Source organism: Aplidium turbinatum, chromosome 4, assembly GCF_918807975.1.
Source record: "Aplidium turbinatum chromosome 4, kaAplTurb1.1, whole genome shotgun sequence".
NCBI lineage: Eukaryota > Metazoa > Chordata > Ascidiacea > Aplousobranchia > Polyclinidae > Aplidium > Aplidium turbinatum.
The window spans coordinates 3,992,091-4,006,822 of NC_137475.1; the positions used below are offsets into that span (position 1 = coordinate 3,992,091).

The 14,732-nt window shown below is 36.9% G+C and overlaps 1 protein-coding gene across 1 annotated transcript in view; it reads left to right on the forward strand.

Annotated features, from left to right (window-relative positions):
- LOC145768394 (macrophage mannose receptor 1-like) overlaps positions 1 to 14,732 on the forward strand; it is a 36,354-nt gene that overhangs the window by 11,093 nt on the left and 10,529 nt on the right. The window contains exons 9-17 of the mRNA XM_082579876.1: positions 281 to 384; positions 815 to 875; positions 1,071 to 1,129; positions 1,351 to 1,492; positions 1,939 to 2,087; positions 2,857 to 2,977; positions 8,996 to 9,148; positions 11,585 to 11,712; positions 14,226 to 14,457. Of these exons, the coding sequence (XP_082436002.1) occupies positions 281 to 384; positions 815 to 875; positions 1,071 to 1,129; positions 1,351 to 1,492; positions 1,939 to 2,087; positions 2,857 to 2,977; positions 8,996 to 9,148; positions 11,585 to 11,712; positions 14,226 to 14,457 (1,149 nt within the window). The remainder of the gene's footprint in view (positions 1 to 280; positions 385 to 814; positions 876 to 1,070; positions 1,130 to 1,350; positions 1,493 to 1,938; positions 2,088 to 2,856; positions 2,978 to 8,995; positions 9,149 to 11,584; positions 11,713 to 14,225; positions 14,458 to 14,732) is intronic.

Below are 14,732 nucleotides of genomic sequence, written 5' to 3' on the forward strand. Positions count from 1 at the left end.
ATGTTACATGTAAAATTACCATCCGAATAACACGGCACAAACTACACATGCGTGGCCCAGGTTTGTAGTGAAGGATGTTTGTTTAGCTGGTTTGGTGTTAACTTTGAATTGTATTGTTTATAGTGTGCTTATTTGTTTTGCAGATTCGAGTTTTAATTTAATAAAGTCAAATCATGGTTAGGCCTGCAACAATGCATTTTCTAGATGTTTGACCATTGAAAACTACAAATCTTTTAAATGCTTTTTTATGGATCAAAACTTGATGTTTATGACGTTACAGGTCGTTGGGAGGATTCTAACTGCGAAATCTCACAGGATTATATTTGTCAAAAATACCCGAATAGAGACCCATTAAATCTTCACACACCTAGAGAATGTCCCTGGGTAAGTGGACAAATTTTAATTCGAAATTACTTTCTTGCCTACTAATCATTGAATCCGATATATTTTTTAATTTAACCTTATAACTTACCCTTCAAACGCAGCTCTAAAACCGCAAGAGCGTTTTCCTTGGAAAAAGTAAAAACTTTCAAACCTGCTGATAATGTCGCGTTCTTAACGTTGATAAGATGTAATTAAGAATTTATGGGTTATTGTCGTGATGTTATTGTAATAGTTGAAAAGTTGATTTGTGATACAGAACTTGAATGCGGCGAGAAGGTTTGTCATTGCGCGAACTGCAGCTATTTCGTCTGACTTCATTCAGAAGCTTGCCGTCAGGATAATAATAACAAAGTTATGGCTTTATTTATTGTCGCTCGTCAACAGCTATGGTCATTTAGCGACAGGGTTCATTTTTTTTATTTTGTATCAGGTTTACGATATCAATCGGCTAGCCAGAATAACTGAGTGCTTCCGCTTGACGTGCACAACAGGTGCGTGGCTTCTATGAAGCTCTCCCAGACAGTAAACCAGTCGTTTTTTACATTGATTCAACGTCTGAAACGTTGAATCTGCATTATGCGGAAGATAGAATACCATTGCTCACACAAGCTTTATAATATCAGGACAAATGGCCTGGGCTGCAGTCTGTATCTGCGGTTAAGGATAATCTCTTGGCCATATTATAGGCTACATGGATGCCATACCTTCAGGGAATGCATCAAAGCAGATGGTATCGCATGACCAGGTGATCTTGTAATCTTAAGTCATCACCTGTTAAAGCTGTAAAAACATTTCACAAAAGCAAAAGCTTGTTCCAATAATGTTTAAAAAAGTAAAATCTGCCGCAGATGAATTGACTGCATGTAGCCTATAGGCAAATTCAAGTTGTAAATTAAGCATAAGACATTAAATAAATGCCATATGCTTTTCGTAGCTAAAAAGAATAGAAAAAAATAAAATTTTCAGAATTGGATCCCATACGGCACCAAATGCTTTTTGGAGGTTGGATTCACAGACTCTTCCTTGAGGGATACTTGGGACAACGCGGAAGCTTATTGTCAAACCCAAAAGGGAAACCTCGCCTCTGTTCCAAACGAATACTACAATGGTTAGATGAAACTGTGATGTCAACAAATTCAACTGTGGTCTATTGTGTGATGTCTTTTTGTGCCCTTTTTTTAGAATCTTGAAGTTATTCGTGCTGACTAATGCTGACTAATGATTGGTGAGTGACGTGATGACACTTGCCAGGCAGAACATTAATTATTTCGATTGACAGTTGGACAAACTAATTGTGAAAATCAAACTGATGGTTGATTTAGATTTTAGAATATTAAATTGTGGTACGCAGTAAATATGTATCAAGAAAATGAATCAAATGTAGTTATTACTATCTGAAGCCTTTACAAATTGTTTCACCTAACGGATCATCAGAAGGTCTTATTCAAATAGTTTTTTTTTTATCAAGAAAATGAAGTATCTTCTGACAGGTGTCTTGATTCGTGTGAGAACAAATTTCTTTGCAAATATGTATCAATGAACATCTACTTCCAGCTTTCCTCGCATCGCAACTCCACGACATCCATTTGCCGATGTGGATTGGGTTCAATTGGAAAGAAACTGGGCAGTCGTTCCAATGGTCCAACAAGGACAGGGTTCGCTTTACAAACTGGAATTCAGGACAACCGGACAATACAAATGAGGTGATACAGTTAATGGCAGATATAATTCTGGGATGTAGTTTCAAAAATTATGATTTATTATGCCGCTAATTTTGTATGTGGTTTTTACCCATTATTTGTGATTTTTTTTTCAGAGGATTTAAAGTAATGTTGGACAAGACGTTGGTAAATTAATACATGCGAACTTAATGCTAATGCTGTCCATTTAAAATATTTGGAGAAACCTAGGATACCCTAAATACGACAAAATATAACAATTTGAAAAAAATGTTCTTCCTGGCAACCATCACAAGGCCAGGCATAGGTGAAACGCATGTCTATGGCTGTCAATTCTTTCTACAATTTGTCGCCGAAAAACAAAATATGAGATGTTACAAAATCCAATAATAGCAATGTGTTTTTATAGCGTTTTTAATGGATATTGCACAACAATGTAAAAATTTAGTGCAAATAAGCGTTGCTTTTAGCACTTTACAAAGCAGACAGTGGTAATGTTGGAGGGTACGCTATTACCCCAAATCCATCTCTTTGCTTACTGCCAAGCAGGAATAAGGCTCAGTTCAACTATTAAAAAGTTCATAGTAGGCCACAAGTACAACCAGACAGGGTATTGAACCTACAACAAAGCCTATCTATTGATTTTTAGCTTTGCATTTTGCAAATTTTTCAATTTTATTTCTTATTGATGGCCATTAGAGGTAAGGCTAGATTTCTCGCGTTTTCTAAAAGTAAAAGTACTAACATCTCTAAAAGGTTGTCTTCATGTTCTGACGTCATGGTACTCTATTAGGTAGAGGGATGCGTTGAGATGGCCGGACAAACTGACAGCGTAGGAAAATGGAACAACAATCGATGCGACCATATCCGTCCTTTCATCTGCTCCAAGACCAAAGATCCCGACGATCTAACAGGTCATATTATATTATGACGTCACATGGCTTTGAGTGTGAATTCATCGACGCATTTTTAACGCTTACTAAAACATTTTTAAACTGAAAGCATATAACAGCTTAAATTTTTAATTTGTTTGAAAGTCACAAAGCATGTATAACAGTGGATCAAATATAATATGTGATAGGATAGCTGTGGTGTAGCGTGAATCTTTTGATTGAAAGCAAGACGGACTATATAGAGGCCATGACAACGTACAGTGAGATTGTTAAAACTGGGGGCAGATAGTGACGTCATAGTGCCATTGTCTTCAATTGAATTTCTCTACAGATGCTTCCATTTTGTAGTGCGTTTAGTTCAGGGTAGTCAGGAATTATTTTACTTTAATGAGTACCGGTACAGTAGCCTACTTAAGTTACAACTCTAAACTTGTTAGGAATGTGATTTATCGGTGTCCTATATCAGCATAAGGATGAGATAGATCAGTGATTCCCAACCTTTTTGTTGTCACGGACCCCTTTAGACAAATTATTATTAATTCTGCGGACCCCTACCTGAATTTTGCCTGAAACTCAATTAACATAGGCTATTATTGACTATTGTAATAGTTATGCTACTCAACTACTGTACTGTGTTTTATTGCCTTGCCGCTATGACTCCTGCGGAAATATCAGGTTAAACAGTTGCTCAAATAAGAAAATGAATGAATTGTTCAAGAAATGTCAGTAGTATTTGAATATTAAGGTGACCCAAAGTGCCATGCCGAAACTTTTTTAACGTAAGTAAATGTAATCAGAGGGCTGTTGTCTTTCCTGAACTACAGTAAACGACTGAACTTTGGTGGTTCACCCAGCTTGGGCTGACGATGTTAAAACTTTACCGCATAAGCAGGATTTAAGTGGTTTTCGTCATTTTCATGACGTGAATATGTTTCATTTGAATGATTGTAGTACTGTAGATGTACTGATTGGTAACGACAACGCTTATTTGATGTGTGCTAAAGAAGAGCGTGTTGGTGAAAATCGTAGTGAACCGCATGCTTTGCTCACTCCTCTCGGTTGGTTGGCTTGTGGTGGTAAGTCACCCTTAGATGAAAGCGTTGCTAATGTGGGCAGAGTGCAGACGTCTTCAGAGTCGGATGTCATCTTTGGCTTTCAGCGTAAAATTGATTCTCGTGATATGGAAATAGCAGACCTGAACAGTCATTCAAGATTTGACGTTGCAAAATGAAACCTGTGAATTGTCTCGCAATGATAATTTGGCTAGAGAACTTGTTGAACCGAATATTGAGTTGAAAGATGGTCGATTTGAGATACCTGTACCGTTGAAGGAAGATATTGATTTACCTAACAATTTTGTGTTGGCGTCAGATAGAGTTGCTGCTGGAAGAAGGCTTTAAAACAACCTGAACTTCGTGATTTCCTTACCGGCACCACGAAAGATCTTAAATCTAATGGTTATATTGAGCGTGCTGGTGAAGCAGGAAATGTAAAGGGTTCTGAGTGGTATTTGCCATACTTTGTGACGTCACAATTAAAAAGCGTATTGTTTACGATGGCAAGTCTGAATTTCGAGGAACTTCTGTTAATGATGTAATGTTTTCGTGTCCTGATTTGTTAAACCCTCTGGCAGATGTCTTGGCTAGATTTCGGCTTGGTAGATTTGGTTTCGTGGCCGATATGACTAAATACTTTTTTCACATTTTGGGCTCTTCAATACGCAAGCCCAATTTTATTGAACTGCTTACGTACACCAGCAGTGCCGTTCGGATCGTGAACGAACGCCCTTTGGTACCTTTGAGTGACGACCCTAGGGATTTTACTGTCATCACCCCTGCCTCACTTTTGACCCCATACTTGGACCCATACTGTGCTGTTGGGCAACCACATGATCGTGACCAACTAAGAAGGGATTATCGGTTCAATTTGTCACTTTCTCAGCAGTTTTGGAGTAAATGGATCGATTTTACTTTCCAGGGCTTCAGGGCCGGAAAAAATGGTTAAAAATGGCCGACAATTTGGAGCCTGGTCAACTTGTAGTGGTGGGTTCTCTTCAAGACATTGGTAAACGTGGGAAGTATCAACTTGGGAGGGTGCATGAGGTGGTCCCACAAATTAGGAAAGGGAAGCCTGTGGTTCGTAGAGCTAAAGTTGCCGTCTGCAACTATGATGAGAGTACGGGGAAAGTGAAAGTAGACTACGTGTTGAGGGATATTTCGTGCCTCGCCTCCGTAAAGAACACCTAAGTGTTAGGGTTTGAGCCTGGTTTTGTCTGCGGTGGCCGATCCTTGTCTGAGCCCAGAACAGTCGGTTATTATCGCAACCATTGTATATAGCGTCATTTTAGCGTGTACCTATGGCACCAATTTCATGCATCGTCGTGTTTATTCTTATTGCTGTTCATTCTTTGCATGCCTTTTGTATTTGCGTATTAACTTAAACGTGAGTGACTCAAACAATTTGTGTATCGTGTGTTTTATTCATTGGCTCACGATTGTCCTTAAATTCCTTTTTAGTTATGCCATGTTAGACTGTCATAACTAGGGGCCGCTATGTTACGGCCAATCTCTGTACAAATCAAACGTCATATAAAACCGTTCAAGTCTACTGAATCTTACGTCATGGAAATTCCTAAAAAATGAGCCAAGATTGCACCATCGTTCGTAAGACTTGTATCACACCTGTTGAAAATTACTTCACAATGTTTCACTATTGCGTCACAGTACTGCGTACGTGAGTTTGAGATATTGAAATCTATTCTCGTCATTTTAAAATTGTTGATTCGAAAGTTGGTCAAATATTTAACTGTTTGCTTGGTGCTAGCCAGCTGGACGAAATATCCGTCTTTATCTAAGTAGTTTGTTCTGTAGTGGCAGGTTTTAGTGGTGTACGGCGTTGCATTCCGATTTCGATAGCCGCGGGCTAATTTTACAGGAATACACTTATTGAATAGACGTTTCAAAGAGTGTTTCTTTTTCGGTCATTACATACAGACGAACGGATTCGGGAATCTTACGTTACAATTTTCCCACGAAGAGATTATGGTTTACCGCTGTGACCAAATGACTACAGGAATTTATAGTTAGCTTTCATCAATGTGAGAGATGTAATTGTTTTTCGGAAACCAAAAGTTTAATTCGAGGCTTTGTAGCTGATAACGAGGCTTTGTAGCTTGCTCAGATTTTCAAAACACATCACACATTGTGGTACGACTTCACCATTCGCTGTGGCATCTATAAAGCCATACTTCAGATACTGTTCAATGTTCATCATATTTTCTCTTTTTTTCACTCATTTTTATGTCAATATATTTCGAGTACTTACTAAAATTTAATATTTAAATCAATGCTAAAATTAACAAAATCGAAAAGTTAATTATAGGCTACTTCGATGATACCGTTACCTTATACCAGGGCTTCTTAAACTTTTCTGTTCAGTGACCCCATTTTGAAAAATGTATTTCTATGCGACCCCATTATGGGGACATCCACGTTAATATCCCTTTTTAATTTGGACGCTTTCAGGTTTTCCGTAGATAAACTTTTATTACAAATTAATTAACATTGTTACATTGTCTACCACATTGTTATTAAACATTGTTACCACATGAATCTACGGAACCTAACCACTGATCCATACTCAAGTAATCTTGTACAGTAACTACTTTAAACTTAGTCTAGGTTCCTTTAGAAACTAGTTGCTAGGCTACTTTGAAATCATACTGCGAGCGGTAAGGTTACTTTTGGTCAGCACGTTAGAGCAATGATAGCGTAACAATGCATCAATTGTTACGATTGGTTATATTTTATCGTTCGACATGTCACACCGACGGTTGCGGTCAATCGACATCATGGCAAGACTACAACCTACCGGCACTAGACTAAATTAAACTATTTCATTACAACTCCAAAATTTTATTACGCGACGTTTAGTCACATGCGTTTAGTCACATAGTTTGACATCGCTCGCGCCCCCCTTGTGAACCTTTCGCGCCCCCCAGTTTAAGAACCGCTGCTCTATAACGTCTCTATCAGCAAGTAAATGGTTCAGATGGTCACAAATTCAAGAAGCTGTGAGATTCTTGCATTATATGGAATTATCTCATCAACAAAGTATTCTTTTGCAACAGATGAAATCTATGAATTTTATGCCGGCTGTAGAAAAGAAATACACCGTGGAAACAATTGTTACGTCCTTCGAATATTTTTCTTTGTCCAAAAGCTCATACAACCGACTGAGACGGGATTTCAAGTTGCCCAGTACTGGAACACTTACAATTCTCAAGCTTGGGAATTAATTATCATAGACTAGTTAACGTTAGTTTATGAGCTTTTCTGGATATTTATCAATTTTTTTCTTGAGTGTTCTCATTAATAGCCTACTACTATAAGTCGGGTTAGCATATTAGTCAAATTATATAGCCTAGTGAAGATGATGCGTATCAGCCTTGTCTCGATATCGACTTGTTTATAAGGCTTAGTGAATGATGCCTTACTTTTTACACGTTAACAATTAATCTTTTAACTAAGCGAGTCTTGGCTACCAGTAGCTGGTGCATTGTTTTTTTTAGATACTTTTTGCTAGTGAAGTTACCACTTTTTTAAATATCTCAGTGTTATCATGGCTGATCCATCGCAATTTTCAAGGTTGGTGTGGTACAATATCAAACGAACGATTCAATTGTATTTTTCCTTTTACAAGTTTGTGGTGGGCCCGTTTGATACGAGATTAAAAAATATATAAATTGTTTACAAGACGAGTAGCGTACTTGGTGATTTATTTCAACTTTCAGTAGGCTACCGTTCTGTAACAACATATTAATTTTTTAAAGCTGCCACAGCTTTCGTTTCAGTTATAAATATTAGCCTAACATACGAATACGATTCAATGTGGGTTCAATTGAAGACAATGGCACTATGACGTCACTATCTGCCCACGAAAACTTAGGTTTAAGGGACTTTTTGTCTATGAAGTTGATAATTTTATTTAATATTCATTCAACGTATTTTGATAAAAACCTGTCCATTTGCATATTTTTACACTTATTTGTAAATTCATGTGATATACAGTAGGTTACACACACGAAAAAGCTTTGGTATTATACCACATTCATATAAAACTGAGTAACATCAATAGGTTCAACATATCTTTTATTTTCGTTCACGGAAAGAAAATATAAAACAAAAAAAATAAACTTTCAAACGTTTGAAAGTTTAAACTTCAAGGCAAAAAATTCTCTTGTGCATCATCAAAATTGTTGATGGACTTCCAGGTAGTTTTGTCTATAGGCCTACCAGGAATTAATTTTTGCTTTCAAGGCGTTTAGATGGGTTATTGTCTGATAAGCCAACCCCAACTAAAATTTGAAAGTGCAGCACCCAAGTTACTTCAACTCAACTCTTCCAGAAGTAGAGTTTAAATACAAAAATTGCTTCTAACTACAGTAACATGTTTCTTTGAACAACAAACAAGCATTCGTAAGGAAAAGTTAGGTTTTACGATCACATTGCATGTGGTTACACAGAAAGTTGATAAGAGGTACGCAAAGAGCTCTCATGCTATTGTAGAGCTCATAGCTTTTGCAAAATTGAATACCTTGATAAATATATCAATATGTAATAACTTACGGTAATTAAGTTCAGGACACTCTCTATTTTTGTCCAAAAAGCAAAACTTTTGATGTTACCACTTTTCATTCAAGTGGGTGTTAAAACACCTGATTATTAAAATTACAGCTTTTGTAGTCTCGATAATGATGAAGAAAATGACAAATTAAAATATTTACTATATAACCGTAGCCTATCATTCTAGAATCTAGAGCATTCATCTTGCCAATCGGAAAAAAATGCAAAAAACTAAACATAAGAGGCAGAAAAAACATCCTTTTGTGTACTTTATAGTAAGAAAACCAGTAGAAATAATAGTAAGAAATGAATGGCTTACAGTAGGCTCATCAAAGAGGATTGCTTGTTGAAATTGTGAAAAACATAGGCTACACAACAAATAATGGGACTATGATTATTATAAACCATTTTCTAGGTTTGGACTACCAGGATGATATCAACTTGTGCCCGAGTGGACATGGATTTGTTGAAAGGGACACTGGATGCTACAAGGTATTCTCGAGCCCCACTGAACATAGAACGTGGGAGGACGCAAAGACTTTATGTCACGAGAAAGGGAAAGACATCGGTGAGCAGTTTATTTAATGAAAATATTAACTTGACCAATATAGCCAAGTAATGGTCTGGCAATTAACTAGTGAACATATAAAAGATTAGACAATCGTTATAGGCACATTGTTACTGCACCGAACAAATGTAAACATTTAAGCTTTATACTAAATTGAAAATATGTCTTACACTTAACTAAGAACATGTTAGGATGTATAGCAGAAATATTGTATTAAAGATAAAAAGAAAAGTATAATGAAGTTGTGTGTAGCCTGCAATCTTATACAGTAGCGAAACATGGATTTCTAGAAAGGGCAAACCAGCAATCTCGAGAGAAACGTAGAGGGCAATGGTTAAATCAATGAGTGGCTGGATATGCCATAGATATGGAAGACCGTTGACCTAGTTGCATGGCAACTGGATTAAGATACTATGGTTGTGTACTTATTTTCTCAGAAAGGCAAGATTTAACCCTAGCATGCATAACATGAGTCAAAATGACCCGAGAAGTGTTACTTATGTTTACTGCTCGAAGCATGTTGTAAATTTCTATATGGCTATTCTTAACTTTGTCAGGAATTTATAGCCGTATTTATATGATGACCAAAAGATCACTTTTTAAATTTTATTTCTCACCAGAAAATGGATCGTTTTGATCCACAGCAAATTTTCTCAGAAATTATGTGGTTTATGGCTTGATTCTGCTGTCTGTTGAATTTCTGTGTTAGGGTGTAAGGTGAAAAGGGTGAAAAACAAAGCTACACAAAATTTCACAGCAATAACGCCTAACAACACAGAAACTCAACAAACAGCATCCTCAAGCCAAACAAAAAAGCCGCATAAAACAACGACTTGCTGGCTTTAACACCATTCGTCATAGCACATGACCATAGGGGACTGTGTTCCGAAAAGTAGTGCAATTCGCTATTACCACAGCAAACTCGCAGCATCAAGCTAAAACATGTCGTTAATATCTACATTGTGAAGTAAGCAACGATCATGCTGCTAAAAGCGAAACTCAATCTATTGCAAATCCTAATAATTGCATCGTCTATCCAATACTTCATTCGGTTTTTTAAACTTACTGTAGGCGAATCAAAGTCATAGGTATGGGCCATACGAATACAAATGTAACATAAGAAACGGTCCACGCACTTACAACAGTTGTTAATGCAGTTTGCAGTTATCTAAGCGTTCTATCTGTGTATAGCAAAGTTTTCATTTCGTTACTTGTCATTACTTTTTGTAGCTTTTCGTATGGTTGTGTTCTATGACGTATGCAAAAGTAAGTTTTAAAAGGTTAATTTCTGTAACTAAATTTAGTAGCTACAATAATTTCAATGCAAATCATTATGCGTTTTGTTTTTTTTGGTTTTTAAGTTGTAGCGGTTTTAGTTAACCAAATTTAAGAGAGTGCGGAGATAGTGGTAGGGAAAGTTCGGCAATCCTCTTGTTTCTTGGATAAATATATGCTGAAATGGTCACCATTTCTCAACGGTGCAGATTGCATTTCAAAAGTGAGGAGAAACGATGCACCCTAATGGTAGTGTAATTTTTCTCAATCACAATAATATTTCAACAATCAAATCACAATCAACAATAGTTTATGATGTAAATTAAGGTTTAGTGACTTCTATAATTTATTGATAAAGCTTTCACCACCATAAAGGCTGCTTTTTTTAGTATTTCCTTCAAATAGACCGGTGGGATGGCGCAGTGAATATGCAATCGACTCCCGGCTCCAAGCGGTTGTTAAAAAAAAACGCTTATCTCTACCCTGGGTGTAATAAATTGGGTGGGCGTAGTTAGTGAAGGCGGCCGAGAGAAAGAAGCTGGCCACTCTACTCTCGTTAGTGCTGAAGGCTTATTACTGTACAATGATACGTTATCTTCTCATTCCCCGATGCTGGATCAAGTATGGGGCTCACTTTTACTTTTTACCTTCAAATAGAATATTTAAATGTTAAACTTATTTAACTTTCATTTCTCTGTAACACCGAAACACATGAAGAGAGGTTGAAAAATATCAGCGCCTACTTTATCACCCAATAATTTTTGTCGGCAAAGTAATAGTTTCGTTTGGCATTTTCACACTTGAAGCTCGTTGTCTTAGCCAGTTTTTAAATGTGTTTTCGCATTGATAATAAAACTATGTTGAAATCACCTGATGGTGCAGTCTATGGACAGTTTGATATCAAATGAGCAATAGTTTGCCTGTTTTTTTTTGTGTTTTGATGACCAAAATAGTAACTCACCGAAACATATTGTTAAAGCAAGGTCAGGGTGGGACTCCTCCGAACAAACTTAAATTTCTGAACAACAGTCGATAAAACGACTTAGATGCTTGTTAAACAGCCTACATAGTTCTTTTATACAAAGAGCTCATCATCCAAGCTCCCCAACTATCTACAACGACAAACTATGATACACTTTTGTTTAATCTCTTTTTTTTCAGGTTTTCCGATGGAGCTTGCAAGCGTCTCAAATGTTTACGAAAACAATGCACTGATGTCTCTCTTCTTGCCACAAAATGGCCTCACAATTCCTTTTGATGACATGTGGATTGGGCTTTACTACATATATGTAAGTGGCTACAGATCAGGCGCTCAAAAGTAACAATAAGATGCAGATGAGGCTCACACCATTGCTTTGAAACGATAAAATAACATATCTCCGAAATCCGGCCATAGAAAATTCAACAGAAATAGAACTAAGCAAGAAATACTATTAATACTGCAAAAAGGGCTTAATGCCAAGCAAAAAAGCCAAGCAGAGCAAATTACATCACATATAGTTGTGTGAGCCTTATTGATAGGAATGCTGCTGCTGCTGCTAGACATCTACAAACTTACTACTAAAATTCTCTATTAAATTTCTGAATACATACAAATCGACCTGCAGTTTGGAAAACCCACACTTTAGTTAGTTGTAGACGAATTGTGCTTATGATGATTGTGATAATGCAGAATCTGATGCTTATCAGTGTGAATGATGATGTTTTCTATGTTACCGACGTTGTAATAAAAGACACTTCGACAGCCGTAAAGCAGGGGTGGGCAACGTGCGGCCCGCATGCGGCCCTTTTCCATTTTTTATGCGGCCCTTCATCTTCTTCCAGCTATTTTTCCCGAAATAATGCTATTTTCATCTCGATTTATGCAATTTCGAAGCTTAAGAAGTGATATGAACGTCTGTCCACTCCCCTGTACCTGAGAAATAAGTTTTGCGCCTGTAGAAATCCAGCTTGAATTGAATTCTCTGCAAGAGGATGACATTCTTCTACAAAATTTTAATAAGATAAACTCCATTGCTGAAAACATGAATTAGTGTTTATTTGATGTGCGGCTCTCCTGTAAGAATTACATTTTCCTAACTGAGCTGGCTCTTGTGTTAAAAAGGTTGCCTACCCCTGCCGTAGAGTAAACATTGCTTGTGTCAGGTAAGCCCTTGGGACCTTTTGGAGCACATTTGTCAACATCTTACATCCTTTGTGGTAATCGTTAATTTGCTGCATTCATTTTTATTTTATATGTGATGGATTAGATGGCTCTGTGCGGCTGGCAAAGTGGTGCTGCCTGTGGATGATTGCTGCTACTTCATACAGCAACCAACGTTACGTTACATCATTTGTACTATTTAAAGACATTATAATCAACTTGTTTTGACATGTTGTATTGCAGCATGGTTTAGACCAGTGGTTCTCAACCTTTTTTTTTTGGCGGACCCCTTGTGGTACCTTCGAAGCGGTCGCGGACCCTTAAAAAATATTTATCTGAAATTTTAGTATATCGCTTCTCCTATAATGGAATCAAATGTTTCATAAGTTTCGAAGCGGCACACTTAGAAGAATTTGCTGAATTCGCTACGCACTTATGACGATTGATGACATTGTCGAAATTATGTGATGAGCATTAGCCTATGTTGGTACATATAGCATCAAACATCAGTAATCTATATTATGTTGATTTGATGTTTTTCTATAAATTTTATCAAAAATCAATAGAATTTTGCGACCGTTACAAAAAATTTTTTCCTATTTTCATTTTTAATCAATATTAATTCGTTATAATGACAGTCATTGAAAACTGTGAGTGGTGAAAGACTGCTGACTAACGTTTGCACTCTAAGTCAAGCATTGATCGATAGACTGCTGTCTCAAAAGAATTAAGTTGAGCATTGCCCTATTAAAAAATTAATTCATTTATATGACATTTTTTTAGTTAGGAAACTAAACCTTTGCCACCAGCTCGTTGGGAAGTATAGTTTGAAAATCACGGTAATACACAAATAAAGCACAACCAAACAATTTTTAAATTTCGTAATTTATCAAGCATGCTGTAAACTCGGAAACTTTCACGGACCCCTTGAAATTGCTTCGCGGACCCCTTGGGGTCCGCGGATCCCCGGTTGAGATCCACTGGTTTAGACTTTCTAAAAACCACTCCGTATGCACTAAACAATTCCAAGTTGGGTCATTAAACAAACTTTAAATCCAGTAGCGATTGTGTTTGTCATTAATCATCGATGACAAGTAGGGGTAATAGTGTAATCATGTTGTAAATGTAACACAACAATTGAAAAAGCAAAGCCTAGTTGCTAACAACTTTATCTGTTAGAGAGCAGCATTGAATAAACCACAGACTACCAAGGTTACTCTGACGACTTTGCAATATTCCACATTTTCCTGGTGAATCCGGTAGTCAAGAAATTGCTATGTGATAACATCTTATTTTAACTTCAACGATCATGCTGCTAAAAGCGAAACTCATTCAACTATCTTATTTTAAAATGTCACCACATTATTAGGCCTACCCGAGTTATTCTCACTGCGTTATGCAAAGAAGAACACAATTTGTTTTGATTTTGTTTGTTTTGTTTTGAGTCTTCAGTTTGAGCGGATCTGAAAACGATCTTATATCTATCAGCATTAGACTAGAGCAGAAGGCGAATTCGTTCGGCCAGTGAGCTGGTGCATTTTCGTTGTGAATCCTATAGTCTAGGAATTGCTGCCACTGTTTGAATGTATTTGTAGGCTGAAGTTGATTAACCACCACAAGGAAAGTTTGAAAATAATAAACACTTCACTTATTTTGCAGTCGACTTCAAGTTCGGAATGGGGTGGTTCAAAAAGAACCATCAGTTACCATTGGGTGGACCGATCTCCTTTTGCGTACACAGCTTGGGGAGCCAAGGAACCAAAAACATACGACTACCTAACTAAGGGCTGCGTAGTAATGAACAAATACGGAAAATGGGGCATAATTAAAACAAATACCGTTCGAGCGTGCGAATACACTCAGTTGCCTTTCGTCTGCAAATATGACATCTGTGAGTTATTTGGATTTCGTTGCTATAGGAATCACTGTTTATTTAACATAATGTCTTAAAAGAATTTACTAGTGGTATCTAGTGCTTGGAAATTCTGCATTTGAACGTTAATTTCTGGAGTCTATGGATCTATAGACACTTTAAATTAATGGAGGAGCAATTAAGATTGTTTACTTGTAAATAGTGTTTACCATAGGAAGGTAGCATTGATAAATTGTGAAAATTTTACAAAAATCCAAAACAAAGTAAAAAATTTGGTGATTTAAATCCATTTA